General features: G+C 43.0%; 2 protein-coding genes and 1 long non-coding RNA gene across 5 annotated transcripts in view; 2 read left to right on the forward strand and 1 right to left on the reverse strand.

Annotated features, from left to right (window-relative positions):
- Bbof1 (basal body orientation factor 1) overlaps window positions 1-1,634 on the reverse strand; it is a 42,456-nt gene extending 40,822 nt beyond the window's left edge. For all 3 annotated transcript variants that reach the window (XM_070030214.1, XM_070030204.1, XM_070030195.1), the window contains exon 1: window positions 1,492-1,634. In XM_070030214.1, the coding sequence (XP_069886315.1) occupies window positions 1,492-1,541 (50 nt within the window). In that variant the 5' untranslated portion in view covers window positions 1,542-1,634. The remainder of the gene's footprint in view (window positions 1-1,491) is intronic.
- A 66-nt stretch (window positions 1,635-1,700) lies between these two features.
- LOC138832376 (uncharacterized) lies at window positions 1,701-9,776 on the forward strand. The gene is made up of 3 exons (XR_011373546.1): window positions 1,701-1,788; window positions 4,902-4,980; window positions 9,090-9,776. It is a non-coding gene; the product is annotated as an uncharacterized lncRNA (long non-coding RNA).
- A 6,543-nt stretch (window positions 9,777-16,319) lies between these two features.
- Window positions 16,320-20,688, forward strand: part of Entpd5 (ectonucleoside triphosphate diphosphohydrolase 5 (inactive)) — a 30,565-nt gene continuing 26,196 nt past the window's right edge. The window contains exons 1-3 of the mRNA XM_070030228.1: window positions 16,320-16,443; window positions 16,910-16,951; window positions 19,256-19,332. The gene's annotated coding sequence lies outside the window, so the exon portion shown is untranslated. The remainder of the gene's footprint in view (window positions 16,444-16,909; window positions 16,952-19,255; window positions 19,333-20,688) is intronic.

The following is a 20,688-nucleotide window of genomic DNA, read 5'->3' on the forward strand; positions in this document are numbered from 1 at the left end:
CTCAAGGCTAGCGCTCTACCACTTGAACCACAGCGCCACTTCTGGCTTTTTTTCTTTTTGCTTATGTGGTGCTGAGGAATCGAACCCAGGGCCTCATGCATGCAAGGCAAGCGCTCTACCACTGAGCCACCTTCCCAGCCCTAATTATGGGAAATCTTAACCATTATTCAATTTCATTAAATCTTTTAGATTTCCCCTTCAAACAAACAAACAACAAAAGAGTATGGAAAAGGTCCAAGGAACAAATTGAACCATGGAGACTAGAGCATCTTCTAGAATTTCCAGATCATCTTAGCCACACAGTAGTAAGCTTTTGGAGCTAGAATCACAAAAGGAAGGAACAGGTAGTCGTTAAAATTTTGAAGAGGCCAGGCACCAGTGGATCACGCCTGTAAGGAGGTTTGAGATATGAGGATTGTGGTTCAAAGCCACACTGGACAGGAAAGTCTGGGAGACTATCTCCAATAAACCACCAGAAAACTGGAAGTGGCCTGTGGCTTAAAGTGGTAGAGCACTTGCCTTGAGCTGAAGAGCTGAGGGACAGTGCCTAGACCCAGAGTTCAAATTCCACCACTGACCAAAAAAAAGTTTGAAGAGTGCCCGGGAAGGTGGCTTCGTGGTAGGGTGTTTATCTAGCATGTATAAAGCCCTGGGCTCCATTCCTCAGTACCACATGAACAGAAAAAGCCAGAAGTGGTGCTGTGGCTCAAGTGTCAGAGTGCAAAAGGCTTGAGCAAAAGGCTTAGGGGCAGTGCCCAGGCCCTGAGTTCAAGCCCTAGAACTGGCAAAAAAAAAAAAAAAAAAAAAAAAAAGAGAGAGAGAGAGAAAGAAAGAAGATCTTGAAGTCAGGGTATTAGGATGGGGCTGATGGGACTCAGGTAGTAGATCACCAGGCTGTGAGGAGCCAAAGGGTCAGAGTCCCCGGTGTCTGGGGGTTGGGGGGGGGGGGAAGGATAACAGGTGTGTGATAGGACTTGGAAAACTCCAGTAACGAGAAAGCAATAGAGAGGGTTATTCTGATTAAAATATAATATATGCATGTCTGAAATACCGTGGTTAAAATCCTTGATGCAATTAACATACACTAAAAACAAACAAAGGCTGAAAAGAAAGCAAAACAGGCTGGGGGCGGGGGTGGGGGTGGGGAGACCCGTGAGAGTGAGATCAAGGCAGGCCGAAGGTGAAGGCGAGATCAAGGCAGGCCGAAGGTGAAGGCGAGATCAAGGCAGGCCGAAGGTGAAGGCGGATAGGATAGAAGCTGTTTGTCTGCTGAAACCCTGTTTTGGAAAGGCGGGGGAGGGTCGGGCCGGCGAGGCTGACCCACGTAGGGAAATGCGTGGTCCAAGGTCCCTAACACACTTGTATGCTCCTAAAAGTCGGTTTTTAAAAAATAACAGGCTTGGAGAGCTAACGAGATCTTGTGGGCTTCAGTCTTCACGAAATCCCGAGGGAGGTCCAGGAACATGGGACCCCTGGGCGGCTGTTCCTTACTTCTTATCTTTGTCTTTGCCTTTCTTCTTGTCGGTTTTCTTCGGCGACATCTTGACTTCTGAGGAGTGGCCGGGCCGCTAGCGCCCAAGCTGTCTGGGTCTCTAAGGAAACACGCACGCCGAGGGCTTGGGGGGTAACGTCCTACTGCCGTTGCGGGCGCGCGGACTGCGCCTGCGCCATGACGTGGCCCCCCCCCCTCCCGCCCCGCCGCCGCCGCCGCCGCCGCCGCGAGGGTGGTGGGGCGGAGATCACTCCGAAGGGCGGCGGGCGGGTGGCCGCGCCGGGGCAGCGCGCGCGGTGAGTGTGCGTGCGCGAGCGGCGGGAACCGCGTCAGCCCGGGGTCGGGGCAGGGAGTGCCGACGACCCAGCGGGGTGGGAACTGGATCCCGGGCGACGTCCTGAGGGCCGGGCGGCGTGGCGGTCGCCGTGCTCTCTCCTCAGGAGGATCGGTTCCCGCGGGTCTGCCGCGGCCGCGCGAGCCGCGGGCAGCGCTGTGAGTGTCGCTTGCCGGGTGCCGGCGCGGCGATCGCGGCTGCCTCGCTGCGCTTCTCCCCGGCGGCACGCGCGCCGCCGGACTCCTGCTTTCCTTCACCCTTTCCGGACTTTTCACTGCTGGTTTTTGTAAAGGTGGCGCCCCGGGGGGACGTCCCAGGCCACGCGCGGGCTTCTCTGGGGCCGTGGCCAGGGGCCGGGCTGTCAGCCTCTGCCGAGCAAAGCTCTCGGGCGTCCGGACGCCGGGGCTCCCCGCCCGGAGCAGGGCCCGGGAGCAGGGACCTTGGCCCCTTGTCGGGAAAGATCCTAGCCACCTGCCCGGCCCAGGCCTCCGGAGTCCCCGGATTGGCTAATACCGCCTGGGGCCTCAGTCCGTGTTTCTGCAAGTTGCATCGAAGTTTGAAGCACTTGCCTTCGCCCCTCCGCCTCCTGAGCACTCCTCTGCAAAAGGAGTGCACTCTAGTCTCCTTTTGAAGGGAGGAACTCTGATCCTGTTTCATTCAGTGACTCATTTGCTGGCTGCCAAGTCGAATGACATTTAAAATTTCTTTTAAATGTTATATAGCTGGGCTCATGCTTGCAATCAATCCTAGCTGATCAGGAGGCTGAGCTCGTAGGATTGCAGTTCAAAGCCAGCCTGGGCAGGAAAAGTCCTTCAGACTGTTTTTTGTAATTAATTACTAGGAAACCTGAAGTGTGAGGTATGTCTCAAGCGGTAAGAGTGCTAGCCTTGAGAGAAAAAACTCAAGGACAGCTCCCAGGCCCTGAGTTCTAGACTTAGTACACACACACACACACACAGTTATTGTTCTCCAGGCCCTGAGTTCTAGACTTAGTACACACACACACACACACAAACACACACACACACACACACACACACACACACACACACACAGAGTTATTGTTCTCCATTTCTCCAGGGAGATTTTTTGCAAAGCCTTTGATCTACAACCCCACCCTCCGACTTTCAGGGAAATTTGTGATTAGAGGAGCCCTACTAATTTGCTAATAAGGAGTACTGACAACCTTATCGTAATTGTGGTTTATTCTGACTATATGCTACATTTCCCCCCGTTTTGTAATGCCACATCCCCTGCATTGCACTCATGTGGGTCTTTCAGTAGAACTGCCAAACACTGAAAGGGTTACCTCTGATAAGCCCTGGAAAAGTTCTCAAGTTCTGCCAGGTTGATAACTTGGAGAAAAGAGTAAGGCATCTCTTGTCACATTCTGTATATTTGAAATTTAGGAAAATGGGTTTCTTTGTAGTATGAAAGCCCAAACTTATCATTTGAACATAGGCTTACAGATTCATTTATCAACATAAAATTTTGGCTAATAGTGCTTCTCTTAGTATGTGTATGTATGTGTGCAATGTATGTGTGCACTGGTCTTCAAACTTGAACTCTAGGCCTATGGCTTGTCTTTTTCTTTTTTGCCAGTCCTGGGGCTTGAACTCGGCCTGGGAACTGTCCCTGAGCTTCTTTTGCTCAAGGCTAGCACTCTACCACTTGAGCCACACCACTTCCAGTTTTTTCTGTTTATGCGGTACTGAGGAATTGAACCCAGGGCTTCATGCATGGGAGGCAAGCATCCACATTCCCAGCTTTGGCTTGCCTTTTTCTGCTCACTGGCTGTTGTTACCCCACTACTTGGGTCATGTCTCTGTTCCAGCTTTTTGCTGTTAATTGGAGCTATAAGTCTCACTCAGATTTGGCATCTTAGACTGGCTCTGAATTGTTATTCTTAGGTCTCAGCTTCCTGAGCAGCTAGAATGATAGGCATGAGCCATTGGTGCCAGGCAGGAGGTTCCTTTTTTTGTGTTAGTTTTTTTGAACTCCAGGTCTAGCCACTGCCTCTTAGCTTTTTTCTCTCAAGGCTACTGCTCTACAATTTGAGCCACAGCTCCACTTTCAGCTTTTTGTTGTAAATTAGAAATAAGAGTGTCATAATTTTTCCTGCCCAGGCTGTCTTTGAACTTCGATTGTTAGATCTCAGCCTCCTGAGTATCAAGGTGTGAGACACTGGTACTAGATAATAAGATTAGTTCCCCTTTGCTTTCTCTTTCCCTCCCTCCCTTCTTCCCTTCCTTCCTTCCTTCCTTACTCTTTCTTTTTTTCTTTCTTTCTTTCTTTCTTTCTCTTTTTCTCTCTTTCTCTTTCTTTCTTTCTCTCTCTCCCTCTTTCTCTCTCTCCTTTCTTTCTTTCTTTCTTTTCTTTTCTTTTTTTTTCTTTCTGCCAATTCTTGGGCTTGAACACAGGGTCCTGGCTTTGTCCTTGAGCTTCTTTTGCTTAAGGCTAGCATTCTGACATTTGAGCCACAGAGCCACTTCTGGCTTTTCTGTTCCTTCATTGGAGATAAGAGTCTCCTGACTTTCCTGCCTGAGCTGGCTTTGAACCAAGATCCTCAAATCTCAGCCTCCTGAGTAGCTACAATTACAGGTGTGAGCCACCAGCACCAGTAAGACTTACATCTTAATCTTATTTTTATTGCTTAATACCTTAAAGTACTTTAAGTAAGCCTAAGTTTGATTTTGTAGATAAGACTGTTGTGATGTGAGTATGGCTGAGACAAATGCTGAGATTATTTTTTATTCTCTTGGAAGTGGTTCTAGAACCTTTAGTCTTCTGAATTGCTACCATTCTTTATCTAAGAACTGGATGCTATTATTCAGTCATCAGTTAGTAAGAAACAACTGATGGTACACATAGTAGAATAGGAAGTTGCTATTTAGCAATTTATTTGGCAACATTTTCTTCTGTATTTTTGGTAGGTTGCTTTACTGGGAAGTTTCAGGTATTATTTTGCTTTATAAATTTGCTTTGGTTCACTGCTTAAATACTAATGCTTTTACAACTTGGAATAAACCACTTAATGTTTTGTTGATTTGAATTTGTAATTCTTTTCCCCCCCAGTTTTCATAGTTCCTGGCCAACATAGAAATGTGGAGTATCTTGGCTGAATCTTCATGAAGGCAAGACCATCATGGTTCTGGTATGTAGAAAAAGTATCTGAACATCTCTACTAGCTTAAAGCTGGAAATATATTTTATATGTTCCTAGATGGTGGTGTTTTGTTTCTGAACTTTCCTATCTTTTGTCAAGTTATTGTAATTTTTTAGCACTGTTTGAAGTTGTTTGACAAACCACATGCAGAATTTAGGATCATCCTGTACCAAAAATGATAGGATTTGTAAAATTTTTCCTCTGAATTTCTTTTTTTTATTTTTATTTATTTTTTTGGGGTCCGGTCATGGGGCCTGAACTCAGGGCCTGGGTGCTGTCCCTCAGCTCTTCAGCTCAAGCTAGCGCTCTACCACTTGAGCCACAGCGCCACTTCTGGCTTTTTCTGTTTATGTGGTGCTGAGGAATCGAACCCAGGGCCTCATGCTTGCAAGGCAAGCACTCTACCACTGAGCCACCTTCCCAGCCCTTTTTTTTTTTTTTTAATCAGTCCTGGAGCTTGGTTTCTGGGCCTGGGCACTGTCCCTTAGCTCTTCAGGCTCAAGGCTTGAGCTCTACCACTGGAGCCACAGCACCACTTCCAGTTTTGGAGATAAGAGTCTCATGGAGGAAGTGGTGCTGTGGCTTACTTTTTTTTTTTTGTTGTTGTTTTGTTTTTGCCAGTCCCGGGGCTTGAACTCTAGGGCCTAGGCACTGTCCATCAGCTCTTTCTGCTCAAGGCTGCCATTCTACCTCTTGAGCCACAGCGCCACTTCTGGTGTTTTCTGTTTATGTGGTACTGAGGAATGGAAACCAGGGCTTCATGAATGCGAGGCAAGCACTCTACCACTAAGCTACATTCCCAGCCCGGTTGCTTATTTTGAAGATTAAATTTCTCCTGAAATCTAGGTGCTGGTGCTTTACCCTTAATAATCCTAGCTACTTAAGAAGCTGAAATCTGAAGTAGTTCAGAGTCATCCTGGGCAGGAATATTCATGAGAATCTTATCGCTAGTTAAATAGCAAGAAGCTGTAAGTGGAGGTGTGAGCAAAAATGCTAAGGGACAGCCCCCAGGCTCTGAGTTCAAGTCTCAGTACTAGCGCACACACAAACACACACACACACACGCGCACACACACACACACACACACACACACACACACACACAAGAGAAATTTATCCTTGAAATCACTTGACAGCAGTTGATACTCTGTAAGTGGACAAGACTAGATTTAATTTTATTTTCACAAAGGCTTTAAACTCCTGAGTAAATATGTTATAAACTCTGTATGAAGGGACTGATCAATGTTTTTTAATATCTTGGGAATTACTTTTTTTTTTTTTTGTCGGTTGTGGGGCCTGAATTCTGGGCCTGGGTGCTGTGTCTCAGTCCTTCAGCTCAAGGCTAGCACTCTACTACTTGAACCATGGCACCACTTCCGGCTTTTTCTGCCTATGTGGTTCTAAGGAATTGAACCCAGGGCCTCATGCATGCAAGGCAAGCACTCCACCACTGAGCCACCGTCCCAGCCCCTGGAATTACTTTTATAGTATTATAGTGGATGCTATAAATACCAAGTTCTATTAAATAAATGTTATTTTATTACATTATGACTGGTTCATCCCTACAGGGGCAAATAAGGAATCATAGTGAATTTAATTTATCAATTTTAGATTAATTATTAACATTCACTGTTTTATTTATATGTAAGATGTATTGCCACAGATAATTATTAACTATTGGCATTCTGTTTGTAAAATACCACATTTTTATTCTCTTTCTCCCAATAGAGACATTAGTCTAGACTACAAGTCTGTAAGAAAAATAACCCAAATTTCAGGCCCATTTATTCATACTATCAGGTTACATATTTGTTTAATATTTATTTATTAAGAGGTGTTTAGTAATGAGGGAATCAAGAAAGAGTAATACAGATTTACATACATTCATTCTAAGCACATTCGGTGAACATAGATAAATATCACAATGAAATCTCTGCTGGCGATTTAAGGCACCCGCATATGTTGTCCCCACTATGTTTCCTGACTAAGAGGTCAGCAGTAGCCAAGTTCCCTTAAATTTGTTTTTAAACTAAAATTCCAGACAGCAGATGAACATCACAGTAATCTCATCATTGATGACCCTTGTGTGTAACAGAGCAAGCCAGCCTTCATTGCTTCATAATCATTAAAAAGTTGAATGTTTTTGCAAAAAAAAAAAAGCCAGAAGTGAAGCTGTGGCTCAAGTAGTTGAGTACCAGCCTTGAGTGAAAAAGCTCAGGGAAAGCACCCAGGCCCTAAGTTCAGTCCCCAAAATTAGCACCAAAAAAGAAAGAAAAATGAAATGAAAGAAACCCCTTTGCACCTTTAATTTAAAAAAGAAATAGTAAATGCCAACTACGTATAGGATGTATGTTACTTTGAAGGATATGGATAGAGGGGAGATAGAAGGGAAGACCCCAACTCTCAAGTTGTTTGCAGTCAAGTATGTGAGGCTCTGACTTGGACCTTGATCTTTGAGAACACACAATCTCTGTACACAGTCTCCTGTACACAAAAACTTAACAATAGTACTAAGCAGTGAATAATAAGATGATATCACATAGCCCTAAGTACAACAAGAATGAAGAGTCATTTAAGATTGTTATAGTCAGCCAGTGCCAGTGGCTCACACCTGTCATCCTAGCTATTCAAGAGGCTGAGATTTGAGGATCATGGTTCAAAGCCAGCCCACGCAGGAGAGTCCATGACACTCTTATCTCCAATAAACCACCAGAAATCAGGAAGTGGCACTATGACTCCAATGGTAGAGCCCTAGCCTTGAGCTGAAGAGCTGAGGGACAGCGCCCAGGTCCAGAGATCAAGTCCCAGAACCGACCAAAAAAAAAAGATTGTTATAGTCAAGGAATGCTAGAAGGAAGTGAACTGAAAAGGATGAAGGAAAGCTTATCTGTGAGAGCAATGAACAGTGAAATGCAAAATTCAGAATGAGAGAGAAAGGAAATCAATATGAGAGAGTTTCACAGGTACTACCCAAGACTTACTAATCAGAAATGCTGGCAGTGAGGCCCACTGTTCTCTTTTATAACTCCTCCAAGAGCTGGGATATAGCTCAATGGTAGAGCATATGGCATGAAACCTTTAGGTTAAGCTTAAGGCTTTGTGTTTGCTAAAAGATACCCTTGAGCCACACTTAACAACCCTTTTTGCTCTTGGTTTTGTTTTTTGTTTTGGGTTTTTTTTTTTTTTTGGTCACAGAGCTTGAACTTGGGGTCTGAGCCCTGCCCTTAAGCTTTTCTGCTCAAGGCACTCTACCACTTTGAGCAACAGCTTCACTTCTGGTTTTTAGGTGGTTAAATGGAGATGAGTTTCACAAATTTTCCTACCCAGGATGACTTCAGACCATGTTCCTCAGATCTCAGCCTCCTGAATAACAAGGATTACATGCATGAGCCAACAGTGCCCTCTATTTTTTTTTTGGGTCCGGTCATGGGGCCTGAACTCTGGGCCTGGGCACTGTCCCTCAGCTCTTCAGCTCAAGGCTAGTGCTCTACCACTTGAGCCACAGCACCACTTCTGGCTTTTTTCTTTTTGCTTATGTGGTGCTGAGGAATCGAACCCAGGGCCTCATGCATGCAAGGCAAGTGCTCTACCACTGAGCCACCTTCCCAGCCCCATGCCCTCTATTTTTAGTATAGTATCAGGTCTTGATTTTAGCCTAGGCTGGCCTGGATAGCAGTCATCCTATTTTATGCTCCTATAGTAGCTGGGATGATTGACACATTCTACTCTGCCCAGCTTTTTCTATTGAGATGGGGGAGGGGGGGGTCTCAATAATTATCCCCCTCCTTTTGAGCTGGCCTGAAATCATCATCCTGCCAGTCTCAGCCTCTTGCATTGCTAGAGTGACAGGTGTGTGTGTCATTGTGCCCAGCTATTGGTTGAGATGGGATCTTGTGAACTTTTTACCTGAGTTTGCTTCAAACTGTAATCCTGATTTCTTCCTCTTAAATTGCTAGGATTCTGTATAGGTATGAGCCACTGGCATCCAGCCTCATGTACTTGAGACAGGATCTTTAAGTATACTGCAGGTTTGCTATGTAACTTTATCTGACCTCAAGTTTGGCTTTTTTTTTTTTGCCTCTGCTTCCTAAATGCCAGGATTAGAGATATAGACCACCATTCCTGGCTACCCTGGTTGTTCTGATGCATGCTGAAGTTTGGGAAACACTGGACCAGAACAGTGGATTCTTGTATGGGAGTTGCGAACAAAACTGTCTGGAAAGGAAGACTGGGAACCCAAAGTAAAGGATATGCAGTGCCAGGAAGTTTGTCATATTATCCTGCACACAAGAGTCACCAACTTTAAGGGCTAAATTTGGCCCATAAATTTATTTGGCTTAACAGGGTGCCAGTGATTCACACCTGTAAGCCTCCTACTCAGGAGGCTGAAATCTGGGGATCACAGTTCAAAGCCAGCCAGCATGCTGGAAAATTCCCTGAGACTCTTATCTCCAATTAGCCAACAGAAAACCAGAAGTGGTGCTGTGGCTTAAGTGGTAGAGTGCTTGCCTTGAGCTGAAGAGCTCAGGGACAGTGTCCAGGCCCAGAGTTCAAGCCCCACAACTGACCCCTCCAAAACTTTTGTTGGTTTGGTTTGCATGGTGAATTTTTAGGGAGTTGTTTTGGTGTTTTAAGTGGAATTAATTTGTCATCATTTAAAAACCAGCACATTGGGTCAGAGTTGCAGATCAGCAGTAGAGCACTTGCCTAGTAATTTTGAGTTCAAATCCCATTAGCACCAGAATATATAAATAAATAAATAAGCCCACCAAATTTTGTATAATATGTGGCCTCCATTCCACTAGGAAGCAATTGGTGAAAACAGTAAAAAAAATTGCTCCTTTAGACAAGACTTGTTCTCCATTTCACTGCAGTCCCCACTACTTCCTGTTGTTTGGCACACAGTTTTACTCATTTCCTGCCTGACACCTGTAGCTATTTGAGTTTATAACTTCTGTTGTGGACAGGTGGAAGTTAATGAATGTTTTGAAGTGGTAACATTGTTTATGTAGTTATTCAACAAGCATTGGTTGAATAAGTATATTATTATATGCCAGGCAGTATTATGCTTGGTAATTAATGGTCGAAGAAGAATGAGTCCCTGCCAGTGGGAAAATGATGAAAACAGTATTGTAGAAGATTGTGTTACATGGTTCTGAGAATAGAGATGGCCCTGACTGGTTTGGGACTGTAACAGTTCAAGTTTCAATGAAAACTAGAATTTACACATCTTCAGGGAGACTACAAGAGAGAGGAAAAAAAAAAAAAAGGAAGAAGAGATGGGAAAGATATTGCAAAAGAATAATCATCAGTCCTTGATAAAATGGTGGAATATAGATGGCATGAGAGAGCAAATTCAAAAATAATGAAGATTTTGATGTGCATCTTAGGAAAGTTGTTCTGATACTAAAGAAGCAGAATGTGTGTGTAGAAACAGAAGAATGGAGACATTTAGAAGTAACCCTCCAATGTGAAGTATCTCTTGCTTTGAGTTATTATCTTGGGAATCACATAATTTAAATGGTTTTAAAATTCTTTGTATATACCCATACCACGACTTGAACTCAGGACTTTGCACTATTTCTTGGCTTGCTTGTTCACAGCTGGCATTCTACTAGTAGAGCCATATCTCCATACTGGCTTTTTACAGGTTAAGTGGAACAAAGACTGGTGGACTTTTCTTCTTGTGCTGGCTTTGAATCAAGATCATCTCATCTTAGCCTCCTGAGTAGCTAGGATTACATGCATGAACACTGACACAGAGCAGTTTAAGTGTTTTTGAAAGAAAAACTAAGTAGAAATGTCAAGATTGCATGTTTAGAGGTAGATAAGACTCATCCTATCCTTGGATTCTAAGGGAACTCCTGGTATAGTCAACAGCCCTCAGGCTTGAACTCTGGGCCTGGACACTGTGCCAGACCTTCTTTTGCTCAAAGCTGGGACTCTGCCACTTGAGCCACAGCACCACTTCCAGTTTTTTCTGTTTATGTGGTACTGAGGAATCAATCCCAGGGTTTTATGCTTGCTAGGCAAGTATTCTACCCACTAAGCCACATTCCCAGCCTTCCCTGAGATTTTATGCTCAAAGTTTGCTCTCTACTCCTGAAGCCACAGCTCTCCTGCTGGCTTTTGTTGGTAGTTTATTGGAGATAAAAGCTTAACACACTTTCCTAGCTTTGAACAACTATCCTCAGATATCAGCCTCTTGAGTAGCTACTATTACAGGTGTGAGTGGCATCTGGCTAGGACTTCAATTCTCCCTCTCCCTCCCTCTCCCTCTCCCTCTCCCTTTCCTCCCCCCCTCCCCCCTCTGATCAGTTGTGAGTCTTGAACTGAGGCCTGAGTGTTGGCCTTGAGCTTTTGTGCTCAAAGCAAACACTTTACCACTTGGAGCCACAGCACCACTTCTGGTTTTCTGGTGCTTAATTGGAGATGAGTGTTTCATGGACTTTCCTGCCTGGACTGGCTTGGAACCACCTACTCAGATCTCAGCCTCCTGGGTAATTAGGATAACAGGTGTGAACCACCAGTGTGCCCAGCTAGAACTGTGATTCTTAATGGCTAGGGAAAGATTGTAACTTGTGAAGCAATAGGCAGCAATAGCAACCCTTTTCTCCCTGAAGTGATAATTGCAGCTTAGTCAAGACTAAACAATAGAGAATGAAGGCATGCACTGCCTGACTCATGTTAGTATAATACCCGAATGGTTTCATTATACAAAATCGGCTTTTGGAACATTTATCTGAAGATGTTTTAAATGGAGTAAAATACAGCAAGACGTAATCTGTGTAAAAGTACTATATAATAATGTAACTGCCAGTGCATCAATTCTAATTCTAATTCCATTCTTGGAAACTGCAGGTTTGTTGTTGTTTGTTTGTTTTGTTGGTTATGGGGCTTGAAATCTGGGTTTGGGCGCTGTCCTTCAGTTTATCAGCTCAAGGCTAGTGCTCTACCACTTGAGCCACAGCGCCACTTTCAGTTTCCTTGTGGTTCATTGGAGATAAGAGTCTCACGGGCTGTCTTTGAACCGTGATCCTCAGATCTTAGCCTTCTGAGTAGCTAGGATTACAGGCGTGAGCTACTGAAGCCCAGCTGCTCAACTGGAAATTGCAGTATTTGAACTAAGGGTTGGAGGGACTTGTCTTGATCTGTGAATTCACTCTGGAGAGTGTGATAAGATTTTGGCTGAGCCCTTGAAAGAAAGAGCCACCATCTCCATCATTGGAGACAACTCACATGATTAAAGATTTCTTCCTGCTCAGCGTCCCTTTGTTTCCATTCACACCAGTCTTATTTCAGCTCCCTAGCAGCAATATAATAAAAGATGATTTTAAAATAAATATTTTTATTAGTTGAATTGACTTTTCAAAAACTTGTAATAAAATCAGTGCTTTTCAAATCTTTGCCAGTTGTCAGAATTGTTCCTTTCAATCAAATACCTCATGACCTAAGTGTTACCATTGTATGAATAGAAATTTTTTTCTGTATGTAGCATAAGGTAATTTCCTACTTTGATTGTGTATTTGTGTGTGTGTGTGTGTGTGTGTGTGTGTGTGTGTGTGTGTGTGTGTTGTAGGGCTTGATTTACTCAGGGCCTGGGAGTTATCTTTGAGCCTTTTTATGCTAAAGGCTAGTATTCTACTATTTGAGCTACAGTTCTGTTTTTTTCTGAGTAGTTTATTGAAGATAAAATTCTCATGTACTTTCCTGCCTGGGCTGGCTTTGAACTGTGATCCTCATATCTCAGCCTCCGGTGTATCTAGGATTATAGACATGAGCCACAGCACCTGACATACATTTATTGATTGATTGATTGATTGATTGTTGGTTGTGGGACTTGAACTCAGGGTCTTATCCCTGAGCCTCTTGCTAAAGGCTAGCACTCTACCACTCTACCACAGTGCCACTTCTGGTTTTTGAGTAGTTAATTGGAGATAAGAGTCTCAAAGGGACTTTCCAGCCTGGGCTGGTTTTCAACTGTGATCCTTAGATCTCAGCCTCCTCAGTATCTAGGATTACAGGCATGAGCCACCAGTGCCCAGCTTGTTTTCAACTTTTTATAATCCTTCTCATTTTAGTCCACATGTCTGTTACTTTTCTAATGGTTTCTAGTATATTTTTTCCCTCTGGTGCTAGGGTCAAGAAAGTGCTCTACCACTGAATTATATTTTCAAACTCTGAGTATCTTAAATCAAAAGGTCTATTTTATTTACCTTTTATTCTCTGTCACCTAGCATGTAGTAGGAATCATTAACCATGTAATTACACAAGTGTCTTAAAGCTGGCCACTCCCATTTTATATGCAATTGCCAAGTTCACATTTGTGACTGTCTTGCTCATTATCTTCAATGGCCTTCTGCTGCCTACAGAATAAAGTCTAAACTCTTTAGTTTTAATATTTGGTACACTCAATTATCTCACCTCAATTTCAACTTTAATCCCAAGTTTGTTTCCCTCTGTAGTTAGTTAAATGTATTGGTTTAATTTTCTCCCATTACCCATCTCTTTTCCATATCCATATCTTTTTTCTTCCTTCCTTCCTTCCTTCCTTCCTTTCTTTCTTTCTTTCTTTCTTTCTTTCTTTCTTTCTTTCTTTCTTTCTTTCTTTCTTTCTCTTTTCCCTCCTCCCTCCCTCCTCCCTCCTTCCATCTCTCTCTCCCTCCCTCCCTTCTTCCTTCCTTCCGTCTTTCTTTCTTTCTTTCTTTCTTTCTTTCTTTCTTTCTTTCTTTCTTTCTCTTTCTTTCTTTCTTCCTTCCTTCCTTCCTTCCTTCCTTCCTTCCTTTCTCCCCATCCTGGGACTTAAACTCAGGCCTAGGTGATGTTCCTGAGCTTCTTTTTGCACTTTACCACTTAAGCCACAGCTCCACTTTCAGTTTTTTGATAGTTTAGTGGAGATAATTGTCTAATAGACTTTCCTGACTGGGCTGCCTTTGAACTTTAATCTTCAGGTCTCAGCCTCCTAAGTAATTAGGATTATGGGCATGAGCCACCAGTGCCCAGTTCACACTGTTTTTGTTGTTTGTTTGTTTGTTTGTCAGTCACGGGGCTTGAACTCTGGGTCTGGGCACTGTCCCTCAGCTCTTCAGCTCAAGGCAAGAGCTCTGCCACTTGAGCCACAGCACTATTTCCAGTTTTCTGGTGGTTAATTGGAGATAAGAGTCTCAGGGTCTTTCCTGACCAGGCTGACTTTGAACCACGATTCCCAGAGCCCAGCCTCCTTAGTAGTTAGGATTACAGGCGTGAGCCACCAGCAACCAGCTTTTCTTATTCTTGTTTTTTTTGTTGTTGTTGTTTTTGGGTCTGGTCGTGGGGCCTGAACTCTGGGCCTGGGCACTATCCCTCAGCTCTTTAGCTCAAGGCTAGCGCTCTACCACCTGAGCCACAGCGCCACTTCCGGCTTTTTTTCTTTTTGCTTATGTGGTGCTGAGGAATCGAACCCTGGGCCTCAGGCATGCAAGGCAAGCGCTCTACCACTGAACCACCTTCCCAGCCCAGCTTTCCTTATTCTTAAAAACATTTCTCTCTTAATTAATTTCCCTTCTGAAATATTAGGCAAGCATTGTACACTGTGAAATGGTACCCCAAGCCTTCTTGATCATCCCAGCTTTGAAGTCTCAGCATGATAGCTACTATTTCTCAAATTTTCTCTTCATTGAAGTTTATGGGTGTGTATTTTTTCCATCTTACTTCTGTCTCTTAAAGAGCATGGATTTGATAATTCATCTGTACTTGTAAATAGATAGCAGTAGCCAACCAATAATTTCTAAATAAATGTATATTTGATTCAATATATAATAATATAATAACCCATCTATGGGCTGGTTTGAAGGGGAATAGAGAGTTTTCTCAATTGAGGGTATTTGGTAAGGGGGTATTCCCTGCTCCTTACCTAGTTTGGGGTGCATTCACCCCAAATGTGTTCCAGATTTAGAACTTGACTTTGAGAATACTAAAGATATGAACTCACGTATTAGATTCCATTCAGATAGCAAAGTATTTGAGGAGCTGGCCCTTTGTATTGTTTATGTAGGTCACAAGTTAAATCCCCAGTGAGGCCTTGCGCACTGTGCTAAACTCTGTCCCACACTTAACTTACTAGACTCACCTTACTTTTGTTTGCCATGACTTTTTTGTTTTGTTTTCTTTTGTTTGGTCATGGGGCCTGAACTCTGGACCTGGGCACTGTCCCTCACCTCTTCAGCTGAAGGCTAGCACACTACACTTGAGCCACAGTGCCACTTCTAGGTTTTTCTGCTTATGTGGTGCTGAGGAATTGAACCCAGGGCCTCATGCATGCAAGGCAAGCACTGTACCACTGAGCCACCATCCCAGTCCCTTGACTTTTTTTGGCATGACTTTTGTGTCAAGTTGTTAAGCTGTATCCATGGTTCAACTTACCGCTTAAAAAATTTATTCTAGTTGCATTTTCAACTTGCCTTATGTTTAATTTTTAACTCATTAAAACCAGCTTTGCTGTGGATGAACTGGCAGTGGAACTTATGCTTCATAGTTTTTAAATCCTTCTTTGTGGAGTTTTCTACTCTCCTGTCATAGTCTAGTATTTCCTTTTGCTGGGAAATATGGTATCATTTATCCAAGTCAATCAATATTGATATTTGCTTAGAGATGGACTTAATAACTGTCACCATGGAACCATCTAAGGATTTAATGCCCTCAGAACTATCCTTCCCCACATTGGTCCTCTTTATTCTGGTACACTTTTGGGGTTTTTTCAATCATACTTGAGGTTCTCAAATTCTGTATATGTCCCTTGCCCAAGTCACTTCCTTCTGATTCAGGATCTACCTTTTGCCTTACCCCTCAATAATCTCCTATCCTTTTCTTATTTCCATTCTTCCTTTCTAAGCCATTGCTTGTCCCCTAAATACTTGAGTTGCCAGTCCAGACAATTCTGTTAAATGACAGCCCAGTACATTATTGTCATTGGTTTACTTGTCTGTTTTTTCTCATAAACCAAAGTCTGTCTAAGTCTGTTTGATTTCTCTTTTTATATTTGGAACCTAGTACAGTGTCTACTATATACTAGATACTTATTAACTAGATAATCACTACTGAGCTTTCTAAATTCCATCTCAGAGTTGGAAACTATCAAGAGGTGCTTTTAACTTTCCATTATTTGACTAATATAAAATCAACCAGAATCCAGTTCTTGAGTTATTTCTGCCCGTGAGCAATTATTCTATTAGGTAGCACTTAACAGTCATAAAAGTAGATGAGCCCGACAATCATACATCCATACAAAAGGTAGAGAAGGGAGGAGTGAAGGATAAAAGGGAATGAGTTAGCAAAATTCAACCCAGTTGCATACTGGCACAAAGGTGACTGTGGTTCAGAAAGCCAGCTTGATTCAGAAGAGCTCAAGTAGGAGCAAAGAGCAAAAGGCAACTAACAGAGCAAGGATTCACAGCAAACAGGCAGACATGAGCAGGTGAGTACTGAATAGGGCCTGGGTCCTTTCGGATTGTGTTCTCTCAGGCTCCAAAGGATTTAGAAGAAGTAAAACCAGAATGTGAAGCTCTGAGAAGGGCAAGTAGGAAGAATTAGTGTTTATAGAGGTGTACAGAAACTGAAAACCGTGGGAGACTAGTACAAGAGGATAGTGAGTGAGCTTGAGGCCATCCAAAGCTACATCTGAGACCCTATCTCAAAACAGATACTACCAACAAAAAACACCAAAAAGTGAGTGAAAGATAGTAAGTGGTTACCCCAGTTTCAAGAAAAGAATCAAAAGGGCGGGTTGTGAGCAAGAGATGTTGAGAAGATTATTCATTCTGAAATGTGATTTAAATATGCTCATGTATTTAGCCTCAGCTTAAAAGCATATAAAACTTAACAAATTTGTACAAAATAACACCTTTGTGTACTGACACATTTGGGAACTCCTTCCTTGGCAGTGTGCAATCATCATCATCATCCAGTGGGCAATTAATCTTTTGGTAAGATCATCTATTATATTTTTGCTAAATATGTGTGTAGTGCCTGAGTTATTGGATTATTATAACACCTATATGTTATATATTAACACTATTAATATTATAGATTAACACTATTATATATTAACACTATTCGAGCACCAGGAACACATCAGGAATAAAACACAAAAATCTTTGCAGACATAGCTTACATGAGGGATAGAAGTGAGGTAAAGCAGGGAATGTGAAAATAAAAGTGTAATAGATTATGAAGTGTGTTAGAAAGTGAAAAGTGCTGTGAGAAAGAGAAGAAAGGTAAAAAATGTGCATGTGGCCCGCTGAGTTGCAGTTTTTTTTTGTTTTTTTGTTTTTTTGGGTCCGGTCATGGGGCCTGAACTCTGGGCCTGGGCGCTGTCCCTCAGCTCTTCAGCTCAAGGCTAACGCTCTACCACTTGAGCCACAGCGCCACTTCCGGCTTTTTCTGTTTATGTGGTGCTGAGGAATCGAACCCAGGGCCTCTTGCATGCTAGGCAAGCGCTCTACCACTGAGCCACCTTCCCAGCCCCTGAGTTGCAGTTTTAAAAAGGGAGGACAGCATGTGTGTAATCCTAGCATCTCCAGAAGTAGAGATTTGGAGCCCTTGGAGGGTGGGGCAGGGAGAATTGAGACCTATTTTAGGAGGAAAGGTTAGGCAAAATGGTACATTTCATACCAGAGTTGGTAGGAAGCATAAATAAGATTGTGGTCTTGGCTGAGCTGGACAAAAAATGAGACCCTATCAAAAATGCCATGAGCATATTTACCTGGTAGGGGACATACCATGATTACAAAGGTGGTCTTGTCAGACTAAGGTTTGTCCATTGCACTCCATGTATGCTGACCTCTGCAGTTTCCTCAAATGTGGCAAGCTCGACTCCATAATCTTTGTTTGTTTAAAAGAAATGAATGCCCAGGGGCTGGGAAGGTGGCTCAGTGGTAGAACGCTTGCCTTGCATGCCTGAGGCCCTGGGTTCGATTCCTTAGCACCACATAAGCAAAAAGAAAAAAACAGCAAGTGGCACTGTGGCTCAAGTGGTAGAGCGCTAGCCTTGAGCTGAAGAGCTGAGGGACAGCGCCCAGCCCAGAGTTCAGGCCCCACGACCGGACCCAAAAAAAAAACAACACGTTAAAAAAAAAAAAAAAAGAAATGAATGCCCAAATTAGAGTCGTAGCTCAGGTGGTAGAGATCCTGCCCAGCAAGTGTGAAGTCTTGAGTTCAAACTTCAGAACTAAAAGAGAAGAAAGGAGAGGGTGGTGGGAATTGGGAACATGGAAGGTCTCACAGAAAAGGTAAAATTTGGATAAAGATTTTTTTTTAATGAATGAGCAAGCTGTGCAGACATATATACAATACAACGCCATTGAACAAATTAAAGTTTTAAGTTTTTTAATAGCATTTTTCAGATAGCTAGTCTTAAGGAAAAGTGAGGTTGGATTAGAAGGTAAGTGCTGAGGGTAAAAAGGATATTTATTTAATGTGTCCATTCTCTGCTTTCTCTAAGGTTCATTGTTTGCATTTACACTGAATAATAGTGTGACTCAGCAGTTTTTGTTCTATGAAAGTAGATATCCAGGATGTATTTTTTTTCTACTTTAAAACTCTGAGGAAAGAGGGGCTGGGAAGGTGGCTAAGTGGTAGAGCGCTTGCCTTGCATGCCTAAGGCCCTGGGTTCGATTCCTCAGTACCACATAAAGAAAAAAGCCGGAAGTGGCACTGTGGCTCAAGTGGTAGAACATTGGCCTTGAGCTGAAGAGCTGAGGGACAGTACCCAGGCCCAGAGTTCAGGCCCCATGACTGGACCCCCCCCCAAAAAAAAAAAAAAAAAAAAAAAACCTCTGAGGAAAGAATGTCTGCTTAATGAAAACAGAAGATAGAGAGGCTTTTCAAAAACTACAATAATAAAGAAAATCTGAGTGGCCCTTGAAGAAATTATCATCAAAGAGCCAGAGAAAAATTAGTGCCTGAATGGCTAGGTGTTGGTGGCTCATGCCTGTAATCCTAGCTACTGAGGAGGCTGAGATCTGAGGATGGCCCCAAGACAAGAAAGTCCATGAGACTCTTATCTCCAATTAACCACCAGGAAACCAGACCTGGTATTGTGGCTCAAAGTGGTAGAACACTACTTTTGAGTGAAAATAAAGCTCAAAGACAGTACCTGAGTTCAGGCCCTACAACTGACAAAAATAAAAAAAATAGTGCCTGAGTGAGAGGAGGGATCAGGTGATGGATAAGGCAAAGGTCCAGTGTTAGTACTTGGAGAATCTAAAAGAAGGTATTTTTGTTTTCAGTTATTTAGCTTGATCTACATGTCCAGCCCATTTGCTGTAAAAGAAGAACCAGCCGAAGGGAGTGATTTAAATAGTGTGTGAGTATTCATTTGGCCAGGCAGCTGCCCTGTTTCAGTGGCTGATTTCCTAGGATCTACTCTGTATTCCAGATATACCAAGTATTTCTAAATAAAGGAATAAGGGATCTGGAAATGGGAGCTTTGGACTCAGACCATGCTACTTAGCCAGTAACTAACTATGTCTTGTGCAAGAAATCCAACATGTAATAGACAATCATTGAAAAACCAGGCTGGGTCAGCCTCTAGTCCTAGGTAGGAGGCTGAAATCTGAGCATTTAGGTTTGAAGCCAGCCTTGGCAGGAAAGTCCATGAGACTCTTATCTCCAGTTAACCACAAAAAGGTAGAAGTGGAGCTATGACTCAAGTAATAGCATGCCAGCCTTGAGCAATAAAGCTAAGGGGACAGTGCCCGGGCCCTGAGTTCAATCTCTAGTACTCCCCCCTCCCCCAACACACCAGGATGGGTTGAGGGAATAGATAAAAGTCAAATCCCCAGTACTGCTAGCAAAAAATCAAAATGGGTTGGAGGCATGGCTCAGTTGGTAGAGCATTAGCCAGTGAGTGAAAGCATGAGGTACCAAGTTCAAGTCCTGGTCTCCAACATTAAAAAAAGAAAAAACAAGCAACAACAACAAAGAAAAACAGGCTGTTGGGAAAAAGAGGAAGAAACAAATCTACTCATGAAATCTGGTTCAAATGACCCACAACTGTTTTTGAGCAAATATATAAAAGCCAACTAAACCATCCTTAATGATTATAGGGTAGCTCTGGCAGTTTTTATTAATTCCAAGAGAATATGTAGCTAAAACAGGGAAAATAGGCCCTTGCCAAAAGGAGATAGTTGAACAATGTCCAGGAACATTTTTGGTTTTCATAATTAGTATGGTTGGGAAAGAAAAGTAGTAGTTGCCCGAAGTAGAGGCCAGACATGGTACTAAAAAACTTACCATACACAGAGAGCTCCTATGACAAAGAATTATCCACCAGTACCAAGGCTGACCTTGAGGAATTCCAGTTCTCCTTTACAAATGACATCATGGCACACAGACTGTATCCTTTTATCTTTCCAGCAGAACAGCTACAAATCACCAAAACATAAAGTACCCAGTTCTTTGTTATTTGTTTCTCGTGTAATGTCCCTCTAAAAAAAGAAGAAAGCTTAACTAAAACAGATAGAATGGATCCCTTTATTCCATTGAACACTACCAAGTGTTTGTTGTTTTGTGCTGACCCTGGGCTTTGAACTCAGGGTCTGGATTCCTGTTCCTGAGCTTTTTTGGGCCAATCATGGGATTTGAACTCAGGGCCTAGGCACAGTCCATGAGATTTTTTTCTCTGTCTCTCAAGGCTAGCACTCTACTAGCACCGCAGCTC

The sequence above is a fragment of the Dipodomys merriami genome, unplaced genomic scaffold (genome assembly GCF_024711535.1).
Source record: "Dipodomys merriami isolate MVZ:Mamm:240054 unplaced genomic scaffold, mDipMer1.0.p SCAF_1, whole genome shotgun sequence".
Taxonomy (NCBI): Eukaryota; Metazoa; Chordata; class Mammalia; order Rodentia; family Heteromyidae; genus Dipodomys; species Dipodomys merriami.